Source organism: Ascidiella aspersa, chromosome 3, assembly GCF_963924565.1.
Source record: "Ascidiella aspersa chromosome 3, kaAscAspe10.2, whole genome shotgun sequence".
Taxonomy (NCBI): domain Eukaryota; kingdom Metazoa; phylum Chordata; class Ascidiacea; order Phlebobranchia; family Ascidiidae; genus Ascidiella; species Ascidiella aspersa.
In genome coordinates this window covers 8684659-8704834 of record NC_139449.1, presented here as the reverse complement: position 1 = coordinate 8704834, position 20176 = coordinate 8684659, and the positions used below count along the sequence as shown (strand labels likewise).

General features: G+C 37.0%; 3 protein-coding genes across 3 annotated transcripts; all 3 read left to right on the top strand.

The window, feature by feature from the left end:
- The first annotated feature begins 236 nt into the window (after window positions 1-236).
- LOC146159053 (uncharacterized) lies at window positions 237-7731 on the top strand. The gene is made up of 6 exons (XM_083384841.1): window positions 237-242; window positions 1878-2012; window positions 2403-2513; window positions 3652-3760; window positions 5640-6255; window positions 7089-7731. Coding segments are annotated over exons 1-6 (978 nt in total). The 3' UTR covers window positions 7090-7731.
- A 3175-nt stretch (window positions 7732-10906) lies between these two features.
- LOC146159052 (uncharacterized) lies at window positions 10907-14078 on the top strand. The gene is made up of 2 exons (XM_083385417.1): window positions 10907-11305; window positions 12373-14078. The coding sequence occupies exons 1-2, from the start codon at window positions 11198-11200 to the stop codon at window positions 12700-12702; spliced, it is 438 nt and encodes a 145-aa protein (XP_083241543.1). The 5' UTR covers window positions 10907-11197; the 3' UTR covers window positions 12703-14078.
- Window positions 14079-16529: 2451 nt separating this feature from the next.
- LOC146159051 (uncharacterized) lies at window positions 16530-19171 on the top strand. Its single transcript, XM_083385462.1, has 4 exons — window positions 16530-16968; window positions 17086-17320; window positions 17406-17432; window positions 17996-19171. Exons 1-4 carry the CDS (start codon window positions 16564-16566, stop codon window positions 18190-18192), a joined length of 864 nt encoding a protein of 287 aa, XP_083241588.1. The 5' UTR covers window positions 16530-16563; the 3' UTR covers window positions 18193-19171.
- The last annotated feature ends 1005 nt before the right edge of the window (window positions 19172-20176 follow it).

Below are 20176 nucleotides of genomic sequence, written 5' to 3'. Positions count from 1 at the left end.
AACGGAGTTTAATGCATTCAGTGCAATACCGTTTTATTTTTAATTAAACTGTTGTGTTTGATAAATTGATTACTTCTTAAATATACACTAATATTTCAATTAGGCCTTCATGGACCCCCTAAAATTAGGTGACGGACCCCTAAGGGGTCCATGGACCCCAGTTTAAGAACCCCTGTCTTATGGGTACCAGTCTGATAATATCAGACAACCATGATAGAGTTCAAATCAAGGTTAGCATGATGGTATGCATGTTTATTATTAAAATCTAGAAAATTTAAACTTAATAATGAAAAAAAGTATGTTGAAACGGTTCTACGTTTAGCATTTTAGGAAGGTTTATAATACGTCCAATGGAACATTCCCTTTATATCAGTGGTCGGCAAACTGTGGGCCGCAGAGCCATTTTTAGTGGGCCGCGAGTTACTTTTAAATAGCACTTTATTTTAAAAGTTGGTGTGGCATAAATTTTTTTTATTTGCTCAGATTTGAAAGGCCCACGTACCAAATGTGGTCCTGGAAGCTTGTCAAACTACATTCTTGCCAACTTAAACTGTATGTAATTGAAATTTTTATTTTTTAAATCAAATATCCTAAATCCGCCACTTTCGTAGTGGTTTTAGGTAGTGGGCCTTCAATAGCTCTGAAAAGAGTGTTTTGGGCCGCGACAAAGAAGTTCGCCGACCACTGCTTTATATGGGCTTAGTGGCCTGCGCATAAACCTTAATCACGTTAATAAGATAATAGATTTTGTGATTTTTGCTTATATACACTGTAATCCTTAGCCTATTGAATAGTCCGGGGTGTCCCAAACTTTTTTGGACCACGGACCACTATTTGTGAATCTGTATTTTCGCGGACCTCCATACAAGCAAAAAATAAATAAAACCTAATTTTATTTATTTACAAAACTGGCAACATCAATGGGACGGTTCGTTTCTCATCTCTGGCTCACAACAAATTTTTACTCACTAATCTTCGTTTAACTAACTTTTACGTAAGCAAACGGTTGGAATTATCTAAACCACTGGTTCTCAACCTTTTTTTTTTCACGGCCCATTTACGTTGCAAAATAATGCTGTGGCCCAATTGTTTTATGAAAGAAAAAAATGTGAAATAGGTTTAGAACAAAACACAGCAAAACATATTTCAAAACAGATTATTTATTCAACCGTGCATTAGTGAGAAACTTGCGGTTGAACAATTCATTTACATTCCTTTTTAATTCCCCCCAAGCCACTTTTCCTGTAAAATTATAATAAAAAAAGCTTAAAAATGCACTGTTAAAATGTATTACGGTCCACCTAGACCTTTCTGAGTTTGGCAGCGAGAGGGCTGCGGCACATGATCGTGTATGGGATGTGTGAATAAAACATTTTTTTACAAAAACATCCCGGTAAAAAAACGAAACTTGCGGTTGAACAATTCATTTACATTCCTTTTAATTCCCCCCAAGCCACTTTTCCTGTAAAATTAAATATAGTGACAAAATGAAACTAAATCTATTTTTTTTTTAATTGGTCCGTGGCCCACCTCAAATGTTCTTATAGCCCACCAGTGAAACCGCAAATTCTGAACGGCGATAAGAATATATTATTATTACGTCATAGACGAGAAATACGAGAACAACTTTTTGACTATAACGAAGGCGCAACAAGTTAGATTTACGGTACTGGATAGCAAAAGCTTTCGAAATTATTAGGTTGTGAAATAACCGCGGCAATTATCTTCGTAAGGGACAACGTATATGTTTGACTGTTTAATTTCTTGTCATATCGCCACAGGCCACCTGTACAGACGTCGCGGACCACAGTTTGGGAAACCCTATTTCAAAAGTCATAGGTCTATCCGATTACTCTTTGTTTTCCATTCAACTCCAGTTGGAAGAAGATTCTTTCGACTTGCGCGTTTCCGCGTCCTCATCCGACGAAGGCGATCCGGATGAGTGGAAGGAAGCGTTCAGCAACAGTCGCCTCAACTTGAGTACGGCTTCACACCACACGTCAAGTCAAACGGTACACGCTTGATAATTCAACTTTGCACTTCCTTGTCGGGCGAGTGTCTACTTAATAACTCTACTCCGAAAAACGTACACTCGCGAAAAAGGACGACACGGACGGCACGCGAATTTCCGTCATCCTAATTGGTTTTCGTCCAATTTAAGCTGCCATTTTTCTTCGAGGCACTTACATTGTTCTCGCATGTCCGGCATAGTTGGTTATCTGAAGAAATTTTTTACTAGCCCTGAGCAAATTGTCCAGTCATTGGCGAAAAGGCGAGTTCAGAAGCTTCACTTTGGAGTATATGGAAAACTTTGGTGATGTGAAACCCGATTGAAATTATTTCTACATTAGTTATTTTTCTTGTAAAACTTTTCACGCAAATGTTCGTGTCTTTCCATCCAGAACGCAGCGGATGCCTCAGATGAAACCGATTCTCTGAAGAAAAAATCCCCATGGAAAGTCACAGAAGCAGAATCCTACTCACAACCGTCAAGAAATCATTCTTTTAAAGCGGTTTGTTTGTTCTGATCTTTTTTAACCGCGATTTCGCCACATTTCTATATAATAGTCCTTTTTCGTTTTAATGTTCGTTCTTTTGAAGATAAGAAAATAATGCTGTACTGTGAAGGACACGCATAGGACATTAGAATAAGTGTTTTTTAAATAAATTAAAATGATATGTTATGCTTCAATAACGTAACTTACGCCTTTGAACATAAAATTCCTAAAATTCCAGGGCAAAAAATTTAAATTCTCTGAATATCTGGATCAGTGGTCGGCAACCTACGGCCCGGTCGACCGATGTTAATCTCTCGGCCCGTCGCCTGTTTTATAAATTTGGAACGAGAAAATTCACCATTATAGTTTTGTTTTTTTAACTACAAAATACAATTCTCGCTGCGCGCCAATCTAATTTTAACATCTAGTTCAGTGGGTCTTAAACACTAAAAAATGCAACACTCCCCTACTCACGGTCCCCTTAAAAATATACACAAATAAACACAAACTAACACGTTGTTTTTAATAGAATCAATGACACGGGTGCCTTTGCTTCTGTGCTATCAACTCGGCAATGTTTCGTTTCGTTTTGGACAACGCAAATAAAAACATTTAACATAAACAACAATGCATATGCCCTGGAGTTATCAACAAAACAAGCTTCGCCAACGTAGTATATCTGAACGTTATTTATTGCCTTACCCACGAAATTATCGCGTTCTTCAAATATGAACGTAATATCGAGACTCCAACCGCGTATTCAAATTACACCAGAAACTAAATTAATGATTAAATTCATTCTTTTTATATAACAAGTATTTTTATAACAACTATTATTGTGAATGACGCCGTGGACTTAAATAATATAACAAATAAACTCTTTTAATTGCAAAAACCCTACCGTATTTCCCGTCCTGATTAACAGTTGTTATAATAAAAAAGCTTAAAAAGGCACTGTTAAAATGTATTACGGCCCACCTAGACCTTTCTGAGTTTGGCAGGGAGTACGGAAGGGTTGCGGCACATGGTCGTGTATGGGATGTGTAAATAAAACATTTTTTTATGAAAACATCCCGGTAAAAACTTCTATGAAACTCACTCTACTTCAAAGCACAGTTCCATTTTCCATTATATTGTTATGTTCACCGTTAAGATGGAGCCCGCGGTCAACGCCTCATTCGGTGATTCCCCACTGGTTACACCGCGCAACAGGAAAAAGCGACCCGCTCTCTCATCCGATGAAGAGAGCAACTGGTCTGATGGTAAGGAAATACACGAGGCGCCATTTTGTAGGCATTTCGTCATATGTTGCTTACAAACCAGTGTTTCTTAACCTATGGGTCGCGACCAAAACGTGTGTCGGGTTGATTTGCTATTGACTGCGGTGCTTCACCTGGTTAGATTTATTGTGCTTGGTTCTGGGCATTTTCTACAAATATTTGGAGAAAAAAATTGTAAGCAATAAAAAGACATGCCTCATATTAATTCAGTGCGAATTTATTGTCCTAGTTGTGATTTGTCCGCTTTAAGCTTAATAAAAAAGGTCAGTGAAGAGAAGTGGTTGCAAAATCTTTGCTGTTATTATTTTAATTAGCTTTTAAGTCGACGCGAAACGTCGCTTTAAACCAGGAATGTTCAACCTTTTAGCAGAATGGGCCGCCGCATTGCCACTTTAAATATTTCGATAGGCCGCAAAACCTCTCGAATTAAAGGGGTGACGTCATAAGTTACGTCATAAAACAACTTAACCTATAAACGCTGCTCTTCGAGAGTGAACTCGTGCGCAAATATGCAAATAATCTCGACCTTTGAAGCGAAAATTTGAGTTTTTACATGTTTTAGCTGATATATTTCCTTAAAACGGTCTACAAAAACACACATTTAGAAAATCACATCTTGCTCAGCAGTGGTGGGTGCACTAAGTATTCGATGGATGTTGAAATGCGACATTAGGCTCGATTATATTTCAAAAAAACATAAGATTAGCCCTACATCAAACACTGCGCGTGCTACACGTTTTGATGATAGTCGAAACAATTGTTTTTAATAAAGGCTACTGAAAGTTAGAATAAGTGATGGGCCGCACGTAAATATCAGGCGGACCGCAGGTTGGACATTCCTGCTTTAAACCAATCTTTCTCAACCCTTGTGCCGCGACCCAAAATTTGGTTGCTGCTTAATTCGATTGGGACGCCTGCTGCAGTAGTTCACACAAGCATTATTGAGATTGGTTCTGAGCAAGATTGTTCATAAAATTTTAAACAAAAACTGTGAGAGAAATATAAAAGACATCAGTCATATTGAAACCTTAGAGTTCATTAAGTGATTTTACGAATTGATAAATAGGGTTTTAGATTCCGCGTTTCAGCTTTCGTTTGCCAAACATTTTTTTTTCTTTAGTTACACAACACCATTTTTGATGATGCAATGTTTCTGTGTTATTGTGCGGGTAAAGCAATTCGTCGATTTAATTGCAAAATTCCTGAGTTTTTGTGCGTTCGCTCGCCTCGTTTCAAACTTGACATTTAACCTTTAATCTCGTAATCTATAACTCTCAGTCTTGCTGGCAGTGTTCTCACGTTCTGCAAAACAAGCCACTTGTTTTGCTGGCGTCTGACTCCGGAAAATGGCCTTAGAATGGCCGCTGTAATGCCTAGCCATGTTTTCAGAGTGCCGGCCAGTCTAATTGGCCAAATATGACGTCACTTTCGTGTTCTTTTTCTTCCTACATATTGGCTATATACAATTATACATGTCGTTTCTTAGCGGCTTGGCGCGCATTCTCTAGTGAAGTCTTTTACGCAGTCTAGCCGACAGTCGCTGCAATAGGCGGTGGCTGTCTGTCTCACATTAACTTGAAAACAAATATACGTTCACTCATGCTATGTGATAACGTTTTACTGCACATTGTAACAATATACTTTTAATTGGTATTTTAGTTGTGGTTTTGACAGGTAGCATACCACCAGAAACCTTCGCCCAACCAACAAGAACTCATGCAGTTGCGACCCGCCGGACAACTGTATGGGGTCAGGGGTCAGGCCCCAGTGCACAGGTCGCGGCGGGGCGTAACACATTTCACTTACATTTTATTTGTTATTTGTCTTGTTTTGTAGAAGACAATTTGTAATTTATTTTAAGACCACCTGCCCCCAGCCTTGCACTTGCTAAACAACTCACTTTCCCCGGATCACAACTTTGATGACGTAACTCAAGGTCAATCGTCACGCGACTTTGATGACGTATCACACGATCACGTGTCATCTGATGACGTAAGCGATTTTGACGACATCGGCCATGCTAGTTTTGACATCATAGATCGAGCACTATACGATGAAATGGACAACGACGAGACGCGATTCGGTGACATAGATGATGACGTGTCGCTCATTAGTGAAGAACGCGACTTTGATGAAGTGGCACTCATTGATGACGACGACGTTGATGACGTTGCAAGCTTGGAAGACGGTGACAAAGCAAGTTTAGTCGACAAAGTCAATGACTCGGCAATTCCTGAAGACAGGCGAGGCGAGGAATTTGTTTACGATGACGTCATTGATGACGTAGCAAACTTGGAAGACGATGACGAAGCAAGTTTCGCCGATAAAGTCGATGACTCTGTAATTCCTATAGACAGACAAGGCGAGGAATCTGTTTATAATGACGTCATTGATGACGCTGCAAGAAGTGATGACGACAACGAAACGGTCATCGACGAGGCAGATTACGACGATTTCTTCTTGGAAGATTTGCCGTAGTAAGTCATGTTGAACTTCGTTACTATCAGTCCAACATTCAATAGTGTACCTTAGGTTAGCAAAAAAAACGCTAAATCAGGTTTGCCACAGTCTTGAATCTTTAAATTTAAAAAAACTTTTTTCGTCAAAAGAGTCTTTGAACTTAGTATACCTTTAGCTTCAGGTATTGGTTTATCAAATGCGTGAGTAAAACAATTTTTTAGCTATATTGTATTCTAGTGACGTTGTCATTTAATAATTTTTTTCGAATTATTCTTAAAACACTCCAAGTGGACCATTTTAGGTCTTTAACAGCCTATAATTTTTCTTAGTATTTTAAATTTTGTTCGAAAGATGTTTGGTCTATGAAACAGTAGCAACTAGCAACCCTGTAAAAATTAAAAGTAGAAAAGCGACTTGGGTTTATTTCTCACAATGTTTAAGTGAAACTTCAATTCCCGGTTTAATCCCAAATTTAAAAGCTATTAATAACAACAACAAAACCTCTTTGCAATAATATAATTTGTGTCGTTTCAACCCTGCAAAAGTAACTGTGCTTAATGGCATTGAAAATCAGGAACTTAACTTTCATGGTTTCTTTGTTGCTCCTAAGTTTTTTTGTTTTAAACAACTATACATTGATCGAATGCTAAAGGCGTGAGCTTCTTAAAGCTTTAATAATAAAGGCAGACTCGTTTAGCACAGATTAACAAAATGCCGTTTAAATGGTTTAATTTTTTGTTTTGGCAATATGTTATTCTATTTTCACTTAAAACATATTTGAAATAGATACGCGTTAAAACGTTTAGGTGTCTTAAATAGTGACCACCTCTTTGTATTTCGTGTTTTTCAGAAGATGGCCAAAGCAATAAAGTGCCTCATTGCATCGGTTTTCAGGCGAGCGAGTTTTTCCTTTGTTCATTATTTCTTTCGTTCGACTTTCCTTCTTACTATTTCGTGCAATTCCTGTTTCAGTGTCATTTTCGATGAAGTCTGGTATAAATAACTCAAAGTCATGTTTTCAAAGGTCGGAATTTTGGTTTATCGGCCGCATACAACAGTTCGAAATAAATCTTTTTCAAGACTTAGTTTGCGATAAAGTATCGTATTTTGTAGTTATTTCCCATAGACAAAACTTTCCTGATTTGAAAAGCTATCATGGGACAAACTAAAAACTCTTATTGCCCTTAAAACCCCTTTTCTCTTGCGTATTTTTGTCGTGGCAATTGCTGTCGAATAAATTCAGCCCTCGTCGGCAAATACCCGTTCTTTAGTTTGTCAGTCGGTTAAAGATTACTTTTTTGGCATAAAACTAAAGAAACTGTTATTTCAAGATACTTTAAAACATAGCCATGTTTAAACATGCCTATTTAGCATCATTGCTTAAACTGTAGTTCAAACGGCTGACGTATAATAAAATCTGCTGTCTGCTTTTTATATTATCGGTTCCACTTTTACAGCCCTATATCTATCGTGCTCTGCGACCTTTTCACCTTCGTTTTGCAAGCTAGCTGTGCTGCCTGCATTAAGTACTATACTTCGTAATGGACCAGAAATGAAATATATTTTAATCAGGCTTTTAAAGACTTTTAGCTTTAACAAGTTTAGATAAACGTCTATAATTATTTTATTAACCATGTCCGTCAACGTTTTTGTCCTAAATATCTGTATCGGAAAAAAGTTAAGTATTGAACATTCTTACTACTAACCTATGTTTGAAGGCTGTAATTGTCTTATTCCAAATCTCGAAATAAATTGAAATTTTGACAAGCTTTCGCACAACTGAACTTTATCATGTTAAAACTTTAACTATTGAGTTACCTAAACCCCTTCTAGTTTATTTAAAATAGACGTCTTTTGGTTAGATATCAATCAAATTTAAAGACTATATTAGGTATTATTTTAACCTGTCGGTTAAGTTTCACAAAGTAACTTGACATCCATCAAGATTTAAGCGTTATCGTCTTATTGCAACTAGGCCTACCTTACCCTTATTTTATGGTTATACCTTTGGTTATGGCCAGGGTACATTCGCGGTTTATATTATTACCTATTTGCAGATTAACCGATATTAAAAATATAGATGACCGGTTAATAAGGCAAATTGAATAGGCATTTTACGGCCAGTATTTGAGTTCATAGATCATCGCATTGATTTAAAATTACATCAAATAATTTGATAGTTTAATTATGTTAGTAATAATTTGATAGTTTAATTATGTTAAGTTTTAATGAGTATACTGTTTGAATAAATGTTAGAGCACTTATTGTATCGTTTACATGTTTTAAACACCTTGGCTGGGTTTTCGCAATTATAAGAAATCAAAACCGAGGAGGCTTAAGCCACGTTGCGCATTAGCTTGGCTAACGACGATTGAAAGCTGGCAATTATAGCGTACGCACGGAGGGCCAAAGTCCGTCAGCGCAGTGCAATAACCTGAAAACAACAACTATCTGGGCCGGTAGCAAAACAGTCTGGTATCAGCTGGACAAAGAAAGAGTATGGCAAGTGCTTAAAAGTAGAACAGCACATTTCTGTAGAAAACAGGCAGTGCTAAAATGACGACAGCAAATAGATTAGGAAATTTTATCCGACAAACGAGATTCAGGTAACAAATTAACGATCAAATGTGCGTTTAGGACTGCAAGATATAAATGCGAATAATTTTGCTCTTGACCACCGTGATATTATATAACAACAAAGCAATCGGTTGGTTTGAATACTTATTTAATTGTTCCAAATTTGATTAATTAAAGAGCGCAAAGGCAGTAGGGAGCGTTGTTTTTGTTATATGTTTTGCGATAGTTTTCCGTTTCACTAAAAAGCAAAGAAAGGGATTACACTTCTTTAATGGTACGGTAGTAGATAAAAGTGAAAATGAGATTTAAAAACGGATAGTGTATTTTTAGCAATCCATTACTCGGAATACGTCCAAATTTTTTGTAGAAATTTCGATTGTTTGCAGAAATGTCAGCAGTTCAAGAAGATGACAATGTAACTTGTTTTCTGTCGATACAGGAATTAGCTTTAACCCAGGGAAGCGTTTGTTGTTTGAGTTGTTGCTTAACAGCAAACCATTTTCGACTGCAACTGTTATGACTCACCGCGCGTGAGATTTGTACTTTCAAGCGTTGTTGCAATTTACTCAGTGCAAGGTTCAAACTGCATTTGGTCAACTCGAGAACAGTTGACCCTCTTATGTAATACTCTGTATGTATAGTTGGGGAAAATTTAAAAAAAAAGAAAAAGCTAGCCAACCAACCAACCCCTTTCCTGCTATTCCAACTCCAACTGTAAAAACATCTTTACTTATTAAACAGATATATTTTTAACATTACGGTATACCGAGCTATACTTTGTTAATATAAAAACAAAACATGATAATTTTTTATTATTATTTTTGCAATAAATAATCATGAAATATTAATTATCTTACTTTAACTAACCAAACCTCCCAACGATAAATCTAGTTATAAATCTTATTTTGGTAAAAACAACAACGTCAACATGTATCTTTTGCCGTTGGTCAATAGGAGAAATTTTCTAGATTTGCAAGCTTTTCATCACGAATGATCCGTACTAGCCGAGCAAGCAGGTCAAGTGGTTTAAATCCTGCAAAAACAGGGGCCTCACTCCGTTTTAAAACGCTATTTAAACCAGCACCGGTGATTAAAGCTGCAAGCAAATAACACTCGGGGCGTCAATAAGTGTGAGTTTGTCTGACCCCGCTCGTGCGAGCAAAGTTCGGTGTAGCTTGACGTGTGTTGTAATTGCGTGGGCCCGCTCTCGCAAATAAGAGGAAGGGCTCGTAAATAGGTTTCGAGCAAAGTCTAACTTTGGGTTTCGACCCAGATGTACTCGCTAGGTGTACGAGCCAGTAATAGGCAGTATAAATTATAAACGGAAAGTGGAAAAACATTAATACGCTCCGAGTTCAATTGCAATCGCACGCTTTGTCCATAGAAACCCAGAGAGAAATGATGCATAAGAAGTACAGCTCGGGTAATTAAACGCGCCTAGGCGATTAGGGGTTAAGTTGTGAGCACAGGTTTATTTGAACTTGTTCGTTGAGAAACTTTTGTTTGTACGATTGAAAACAAGTAAGTTAATATGGCAACACTGCTGTTACATCAGCCTTTTTGCATGTAGTTAATTTTAACGCTAGTAGATACGAAATTAAAGGGGCAACTGTTTGTAACTCACTTAGGTTTTTGTGCGTATGATGCCTAATACACTTAATTTATGTTACCAGGAGTATACGTTGTCTTGTATAGTGCTTTCTTTTTTTAGTCAAGGACTATATACCCTAAAATATTTTAAAGCTAACGTTTATAAATTGTTTCAAGATCGACCCTAACTAATATAGTTCTAAAACGAGTCAGTTTCCAGTGCCGCACGCGGACCCCATGTAACATTTTCGTTCTGGTTGGAAACCACTGACCAGTGTTTCTAAACCTTTTTTCGCGACGACCCAAATATTAAGTGTAAGTATGACGACTAAGCTTTGGCGACCCATTTGTTTTTTCTTGTAAGCGAAATAAAAACTAGCTTCTTGTAAGCAAAAAACTAGGCATTAGCAAAAAGAATTTCGAATTTTATTAACTATACATTATTTGTATTGCTTCCTTACTTTTCTAATTGAGAAATCTTGCTCAGAAACAATCTCAATTAGTATAAACAGGTGAATTATTCAGTCAGCGACCCATAAGTTGAGAAGCACTGCTTTAGTCAAACACGCGCTTGGGCAATGTTTTTAGACAAAAATAGAATATGTATTTTTGGAAAAAAGAACTATTAATGTCCGCGGCTTTGGTGAATTCTTGGGAATTTAATGAGCGATTCAAAATGTCTAATCGCCGAAACTAACACCGCTCTTTTTAGTCCTACAGCGTTATAGGCAATACATGCATTTATAGGCTTAAGGTCAACTTGTTGCCATGACCCGCCCTTGAACCGGCACAATGACGTCATCAGAAGCATTGCAAACCGCCAAGGACGATCTGACGCAACTGGCCGGCAAAAAGGTGGAGCTGTCCAGAGAGAAGAATCGACTGGTCACTCACAGAGAAGTATGATATGACTATAGAGTAGCAAGTTAATTACATGCTATCGCCCAAAAGCAGCGGTTGGGGACCATTGAACAATTTTATGAAGAAACCTGTCTCGCAAATAAATATAAGCTTTTGTTTTTTACATCATGATTCTAAAGAATAAAATTGCACGCGGTCATGGCCCTTTTCGGAACTCTATTTGTTTGTATTATTTGAGCCACGTAAAAGCATTTTTCTTCGCGCTTCGCTTATCCCGTTTAACGGAGTCTTTTTCGTTCAAATGACCTGTACGTACCACAGCGCCAGAACTGGTTTAAGCATTAAGAAAAATAAGCACGTACTTTGGGCACCAAGGAAGGGGTCATAGAAAGTTTCATAGGCGAATTTTCAATGGTGCCTCAGTGTTTAAATATTCAGAGGACCCCCTGCTTTAAAGCAATAATTTTAAACCTGGAGTTTGTGAAACCGATGGGTGGAGATCGACAATGAAGTTTTAGGGATTTTATACCATGTTGTGAATTTTTGTCCTAATAAGTTCGACAAATTTGAGGAATGATTTCGCTCGACAAGTTTGAGGAATGATTAAGTTAGAGTATATTGTACCTTGTTTTCTGGTAATTTAATTTAAGTAGAACAGTTTATATATGTTCGAGAAAAGTATAAGGGGAAATTGCATTTGAAAACTTTTAATGTTAAGTGCGATCTAGTATTGTTCAACCGCTGCAGTAACAGATGTGAACCAAGCAGCTATAGAAATTTAATTTGTTTTTCGAATTATTATTAAGTATAAAAAATATTTTTTTTGAAAAAGTATTTCTTGTTTTTTTTTTATTTTCGCAAACGGTGGTGACTCTTAACAGAGTAAAATTTCCGGCCTTTTTAACAACATTTGAAAGTATTTTTTTGCGTTGATGAAGCCAAAGTGCATATTCTTGGATAAAAATAAGACATTTTTGAGCTTTTTTATTCAGTTAAATGCGGTGATTTTGTTTATCTTTTCTCTGCGCTCAAAGCTGCCTTTCTGCACTTTTGATTTCCTTTTTCTGTACAAATAAGCATAAGTTATAAGCTTCCTACTGTTACAGGTGTTCAAGGCCCAGCTCGAACGCATCGAAGGCGAGCTGTCCACCGTGCAGGGCCAACTCGATGACGTCAGCGCCAGGTGCCGCCGCGTCACGAGCCGGATCACGTGGTTGCGTCTCAAAGTCGTTTGTCACGTGACGCTACAGGTGGCCATGTCGGCCTACAGCCTGCTGACCTTTGCCCTAATTAACCTGCTCAATCTACTACACGTCACGCTGCTGGTACTGGCCAGTCTGACCAGGACAGTACTGGACACCCAGTTGGCCAGTTTCGACCAGGACAAGTCGCCAGCGGCCGGCAACTCGTACGAGGACAGGTCGTGCCTTACCTAGCGCTGACCCTACTGAAAACTGGACAAGGATAAGGCTGAAAGCAACAGGCCGCAAACTAGCAACTACTGGGCTCTTAACAGACGAAAACCGCCACTGAATTAAAAACGTATTGACACAGATTTTTTGTCTTGTTTCGAAACGAAAATTTTATACTGACTGACCCATCCCAAAACAATTTTAATTTACAGTCTTACGCACTAAAGCGGTTGCCGTTGTATGCGGTATCTTTTGCGCGCTTCTTCCAACTATAAGCCAGTTTGTGGTGCATTTTCGAAAAGCGTTTTACAGCTTTTTTGTCATGCCACTTCGAAACCCTTTTTTCTACCCTTTTCTTCACGCTGGAAATCATGTTTTGTCAACCATGTTTTATATCCATCTTTAGACCTACAAAAAAAAGCTGTGAAAAACTGTCATCAGTCGATCCGCCGTTTCTCCTCTCATGTCACACCTGATTAGCAGTTGATATATGTGATGCTATGTGTAGCAATTCAAGCATACATTTTAAGCAACCAAACATGTTTAGCTTGCTTGGTTGTAAATTTCGGGGTTTAAAATAGACGAAAAACAGCGCAGCGTATTGGGATTTTTAAACAACGTTACCGAATTTACTGTTTCAATCCCCTGCTGTTTTTTTTCCTTTTTTCCATTTGGTCTTCGTTCACTGGATCATTAGGTTTGATATTTAAACAAATAATGTTGTACATACATTGGCATCCGCGTAGTGTTGCCCAGTTGGCTCAACTTTAATGCAACAACCCGTTACAATGAATAACTTGCCCGATTTCGATCGGCGTGATCGGCGTTATTACAAACACCTTGTCAAATTCTTGCAAATAGCCTTATTCTGTTTTTGTTCAAATCGAGAAAAACTCAAAAAAAAATGTCAATTATGTCGGCTCGTTCTATACTAGAATGATATCGGCAACAGTCCGATATCGGATATCGGTGTCGTATCAAAATGTCGACTGCCGGACTTCTCTAAGTTGTTTGGTAATATTTTCGGATTTGGACGTCGTAGATTCCTTTCGTTTTACTTTAGTTTACTTTAGATTTTTAATTTTATTTTTTAGTGTTGCAATTTGGTCTACTCAGCATCTACCATACAAGTGTTACGCTAAAAATTTAGTTACATAAATCAACATCGAAAGTGCTGTTTGAATATTTTTGAACCCAAAGCATTGCAATAGATTTTTTGACAGCAAACGATTATTACGCGCAGCTTGCAAACCAATGTTGTTACATTTGCATGAAATATGCACTACAAAAAAACAAAAAATTTGCAATGCAATTTTTTTCTTCTATTTTGCATTTGAAGTGAATGAATACAGAAAAGTATGTTGTTGCTTTTGTGTAATTTTTGGTTGTCAATAAAATGTAAAGCAAGATATGGAAAAACTAAAAACAAAATGATTTATGTTTTTTTAACTTTTTTCTGGTTTCGAAAAAAAATAACTTCACATCGAGGAAAAGGGCCACGGTTGAGAAATCGTAATCTAGACCTTGAATATAACGGATTAGCCTACGTATCAAAGTAAACCTTAAGGGCTTGGGTGATTGAATGCATCGAAATTTAAAAGAAAAACCACAAAGCGAAGTATTTTCTCGCAACCCAGAGTGCCATGCTTGATTACTTCTGAAGAAACTCAACACTTGTTTTGTATTTCCGGTAAAATGGGGAACTTGATTTGCTTGACTGGCCCCAGGACCACGCCTTTGCTGTTGAGGTACTGTATGATATCTCATTCGGTGAAACAGTTTCATTGGTGGTCAGATACGAAAGCTATAGTTTGAGATGTAGAGGTTGGTAAGATCATGTGGGCTAACCAGCAATGATATTTTGGTGACAATATATTCTACACTTCATTATTTTCATAAGTTGAGATTGTGATTGACAAAACAATTTCTTCGATGTGTTTGAATATTGGACCTGACCAATAACGAACTAGACTGGGTGTGCGGTCGTTGTATATTTTGCCAGGGAGCCTCTTATGGGAATTTGCATTGTGCTCCCATAATTGTTTCCAATTCCGTTTCGCAAAAACAAAGTTTGTTATAAAATTGCAAAATTTGTTCCCGAAAACAATAGTTGGAATAATGTTAAAAAGTTATGGTGTGCATTTTGACCATCTCGAAAAGTACCAGAGGGGTGAGGTTTAAAAATTTGTTACTTACACCTGTTTATTACATGTATCTATCATGAATTGGTCTATGGTATATTATGAAAAACTTTTATCTCTGAAAATGGCTTAAACCAAAATTATTACACTTTTACACCTTAAGTTGCAGAGTTCAATTTTTTAGAGGAGAAACAACGGACCTTTAACAGCTGTGAAAATTTACCAAGTAACTCCGTTTTTCCCCTGTCAAGATGTGCCGTTAAATAATTGACTGAAAAAAAAAAATAGTTTGAAAATGTTTTCTGGACAGATAATAGTGCAAGAATTTCACCGAGTCGAGCGACCTACATTATCTGTCAGTATAAACAATGAAATCAGGAGTATATAAAAGAATAGTTTGACATTTGGTTTGCTGTAAATCCCTTAAATTTGCTCTCTTTCATGTTTAAAATATAGTAGCTCCTAAATTGCCATAAAAGTTCCAAATGTTGTTTATATGTTTTTGATTAAACCTTGCTGCCCAGAATCAAGTATAGGCTGCCTAATTTCGTTGATTAGGTTGAGAAAACTACAAGTTTGATAGAGTCGAAATAGGTATTGAAATAGGGTAGTTATGAGTCAATAGTATTCTTTATAATTTTATTTGTACTTATTGATAAGGCTTATAACTTATATGACTCCCAAAAGTTCTATTTCAGTATCAAAGCTTTTATGTAAGATCTTTTTTATACATTGGTTAGTTGTATTACTTCGTTTTTCATTAGTATTGAATTACGCATGAATCCATAGAAACAAACAAAACAAAGAAGTGTTCAATCTATGAGGAAAAATGAAACGTAACGTTGGCTTTACAACAAAAGCAGGTTCCCCTTTTCTGACATAAGGTCTCAGTCTCCTTCAAAATGAAAGAGCTCGGTGTATGCTTGATATGTTTATTTATTGACGTAGGTTTATACAATGCTTTATTAAACCCATATTTTAAACGACAAGATTCATCGGAGAGCAGCAATAGGTATCGCTTTTGACGACATGTTATTAAATAATGAATGCTGTAATTTTGACTTTACTTTCTGCCAGTTAGAAAATGGCAATTTAGTACGGTTAACAGGTTTACATTCACTGACGCAAATGTTTCGGAACGTAAAAGGTTAAAGCAACTTAGGCACACAGCATTTTTTTCACCAAGAAAACTGCAGCTGCAAGGAATAGCCATTGGTCTTGCATAACTTCTATTTTAGGGGGACAAAGAAGCCTTAAGTATGTATTATTGTGGGAGCGGTCTCCAGGATCTCGTAATTAAAAATACCTTCCTGTATTCTGCATTTTGAATTATAGTGGCTTGGCAACTTTATTCTTGCGACGAACTTATAGAAGGTTTTTTGAATTACGACGCAGCAGCTATAAGAGTTTCACTAATTTCCATATAGTTTTACACTAAAGCAATTTTTTATTTGTTTTGTTCTAAACATTATAAAAAAAATTATGCAATATTTTCAAATGACAAACCAGGGCGGCGCAGCGCAAACTTATAACATCTGGTCTAAGTTAATGACCGAGGCCTTCCCAACAGGCCACTCAAAGTGGAATTTTTCACACGGTAATAGATTTGAACTCGTTGTCCATCGTTTTGGTTCTTATTTAGAATAAGCTCCTTGGCGAACTTTTTGAATATTTTGAAGTTAATTAGCTTTATTTTACTTAGGACTGTAGGCTATTTAGTTACATTTCGTACCGTGTATGTAGAATGGCAGGTTGTACGAAGGTTTGCGAGAACTTTCAGGGATACTTTGTTGCCGGTCTCGGTGGTACCAGCTGCTCTACTAGTTCGAAAAAAGATTTGAAAACGTTGGTCGAGACCGCCTTCGGCCTGCAGTTCAGAACCAACAGGTTACAGTTCCTTCCAAACAATTCAACCCCGACTGTCACAGACATGGACCTTCATAAGGAAATCATGGAACTCGCCAGAGCACATGGAACCCGCCAATGCACCAGCATCAGCCTGATATTTTTGGCTCACAGCGATGGGTCAAGGGCGGTGTATGACGCGTACGAGGCTCTTTCTAAAGAACGTGGATTTGAGAGGATTCGAGATCGAACCGCAATTTTTCCCATCGGTGGAACCAGATACATAAAGAAAAGTTTTGCGAAGGTAATTAAAATTAGCTAAAAAATGTTTTATTTTTGTCGTGCTCGCATCATATCTTACGCTGACAAGAAATTGCACAACACAGGCCATGAGTATCCTTAGTTTTTTTATGGTTTGCAGATCACAGAAAACGTCCATTTCAAAAACGACCACATGGCTAAAATGGTAGCCCAACGAAACAATACGATGTACGCCAATGAAAATTGCTTTGAGGTGGGGCCGATCGAAAAGTACATTTGCTTTTGCTGCTCAGATACAGTTTCAACTAGGTCAACGAGACCAACAGAGAAACCTACTGGGGCGGACTGGACTTGCGGAGTTTCAGAGTTTAGCAAGGCATCGTCGGCAAAAATAAGTAGGTTTTAATGTTTGTAATAACGCAATCTAAACGTGAAATACCACTATGTAAACGTGGACAAACCATTGTGCATTTTATGCAGGCGACAGCTCGCTTCAGGCAACACGAGGTAAGATTCTGTAAAAGAATAAATGAGTTTAAGCTAAACTACAGCATTTTACCATTCTTTCCAAAGCAATTTCTTGTGTTCATCTGAATGTCTCAATAAAATATTCTAAAAATAGTTCAACATCAAACAAATTTAAGCCGCGTGAAGTCTTATTTTATAAACACCTTGGGTTGGTCCGGATCAACATATTTGGTCGTTTGTTTAAAAGGTTGCATCTCCTATGGTTTAAAACCATTTTAGTGCCATAGCACACTGTTGCAATGTAATATGAATAGGCTATCGTTAAAATATTTCAGTTTTATGTTGATTAATATGTTTGAAGACATTAAAATGGCCAAACGTGTTTCTTTTTTTAGAATGATTAAAAGAGAAATGAATAGAGTGACAGACAGAATAATTTTTACCAGATTTTATTTCACACTGTGAAGTTCAGGTTGTATGTATTTTAAACATTAGTCAATTCAGTTTGTGTCACTTTTGTTTCAGTTCCTCATATCAAGGCATGTTTTCCTCCTTGCTGTCATGTACTTTACCTTGGTGATATTGTTTTTATTCTGTATTAGCCATACAGGGTGATCAACCATCGTGGAATGTGATCACATCAGTGCCAGGTGTTGTGGTAGAAATGCACCTTAAAAGTGGTTCACATCACTACATGGAGGAGTATGTGGTATGCAGGAACTTCCGCCTGCGAATCAAACGTTTGCTCGGATTTAATGATGACCCATTGCGCTGCATGTGCACTAGTTCGCATGTGTAAGCGACCGGGCAATTTGGTAACTTCCTTTAGAATGCCGTTCACTAAACACAAATCACATCGGTTAATGTACATAAACTTGAATTAATTAGTAGAAATGTCAATATAGCAACTTGTGTAGTAAGTATTCGCAGCGTATTTTCTTGTATATATCCGAACTGGCAAGTCTAAACTGATGTTACTTTTTTCATGTCAATGTTTCACTTATTCACTTATTGCACCTGCATTTGTAACTTTGAACTACTGTTAAACATAGAAGTCTAAATCTGTTTCTCAGTTTCTTTGGCAATTCCTTACGAGCTACGTTACGGATTCAGGGGGACACTTACCCACATCTACGCCCCCCTAACTGTAGCTTATATTTTAACTACGTAATATATATATATATTTTGTTTCTGGTATGTCTTAACACATTTGATAAAATCATTTTAGCCCAAAGACATCTCTAATAAGTTTGCGTTTTGGCATTTTAAACAATATAAAAGTTTTTCTGAAGGCCCGTTTACACTACAACTGCATTGTGCGTGAATTTCTTTTCACTGCAGCTGCACTAAGCTGCTCTGGGCGTAAAATTCGCTTCAAAACGTAACGTTTTTCTATAGCTGCACTGTGCTTGAGTTTAGCAAAGCGTGAATCGCCGGCCACAATGGGATTTAAATGCAAATTACGCTTTGCTTAGCTGTGTGCAGCTGTAGTGTAAACGGGCCTTCACTTGTGACGATCGATAACATTTTTGTAAAGTAGCGTTTTAATTGAAATTAAGACCTCTTTGACTTAAGATAAATAACTGTATAGTATTGTTAAAATTACTTATTATTAAAGTTATGCTTTGACGTAACTTTGTGACGTCATTTTTGAAAAAACTTTTCATGCCCCCCAAACAAAAATCCTGTTTCCGCGTTTGCTCTTTGTGCTTTCAGATTCCATTTTTTGATTGCGTCATCTTGTTAAAATGTCCTTCTGTTGTACAGTTGATGTTGTTTAAAAATATACAATGAATGTAAATATTTGGTGACTGTTCTAAATGAGGAATAATCAGAAAGCATAAATTCAAGCTTATGTTTGTTTGTCTTGATACGTGATTACAAAACGTTCTGACAACTTTAGAAGGAAGTAATTTTATTAAGTAAAGTGACCATGGTGCCAATTATTAAAAAATTCCTTTGAAGTATAAAATAATAATGCCAGTCAAAGTTAAAAGATTGTAGTTTTTCAGGTTTTATCCAAAATATGGAAGCAAAAATCAAACAATATACGGAAAGTGAAAGACTAAAATTAAAAAAACTTTGAAGCAAACAAAAGAACGGTTAAAAAAGAAGAAACTAATAAATAAACAAACGAAATGGATAATGCAACACAGGCGTTTACAACTCAATTCCGTGATTCAATTTTACGGTATATTTCCTGTTTTGAAAAACGAAGATATTCATGGCACATATCTTTTAAATTGAAGACGCATTTATTAAATTTAGGTTAGTGGTTTAAATTAATTTTGTCCAAATTTGTTTAGCATAAAATGACGTCAGTAAACAACCAAGCCTACTAGTAGCCAGCAGGAACACTGAAATGCACCATTAAGGCATTCTAGCACTGGTGTTTTCAGGACGAAACTAAATCGCGTGTCAGCTTTAGTTCTATCTGTAATCAATAAGCTACAAATGACAAGAAAAACTTGGTCTACCGTTATGGTATTTTCACCAGGAAACATTAAGGTCTATTGCTTTAACCCATCTCTTCCAGATAGAGATAATAGGGAATATAGGAAAGAAACTCTAGTCGCTTCACGTCGCCGGTTATTTCCTGCACAAAAATGAAATTTATTAGGTAAATTTTTATATGGCCGAATTTTTGACATGCCCTAAAAATTGTGCCAACTCCATGCTAGTTCGTAGAATGTTTGATTTACCGATTGTTAAGTGTTATAGACGCGAAACCAACAATAACGTGACCAATTAAGTTACCAACAATAACGCAGTTAATTAATTCA

What these genes read in the sequence shown, in the direction of transcription:
- LOC146159051 (XM_083385462.1), top strand. Translation starts at nt 16,564, where the DNA reads ATGGCAGGTTGTACGAAGGTTTGCGAGAACTTTCAGGGATACTTTGTT. An exon ending in GGCATCGTCGGCAAAAATAA is followed by an intron (nt 17,321 to 17,405) that starts GTAGGTTTTAAT and finishes CATTTTATGCAG; the next exon opens with GCGACAGCTCGCTTCAGGCA. An exon ending in CTCGCTTCAGGCAACACGAG is followed by an intron (nt 17,433 to 17,995) that starts GTAAGATTCTGT and finishes ATTCTGTATTAG; the next exon opens with CCATACAGGGTGATCAACCA.
- LOC146159052 (XM_083385417.1), top strand. Translation starts at nt 11,198, where the DNA reads ATGACGTCATCAGAAGCATTGCAAACCGCCAAGGACGATCTGACGCAA. An exon ending in GACTGGTCACTCACAGAGAA is followed by an intron (nt 11,306 to 12,372) that starts GTATGATATGAC and finishes CTACTGTTACAG; the next exon opens with GTGTTCAAGGCCCAGCTCGA.
- LOC146159053 (XM_083384841.1), top strand. An exon ending in ACCACACGTCAAGTCAAACG is followed by an intron (nt 2,013 to 2,402) that starts GTACACGCTTGA and finishes CTTTCCATCCAG; the next exon opens with AACGCAGCGGATGCCTCAGA. An exon ending in GAAATCATTCTTTTAAAGCG is followed by an intron (nt 2,514 to 3,651) that starts GTTTGTTTGTTC and finishes TTCACCGTTAAG; the next exon opens with ATGGAGCCCGCGGTCAACGC.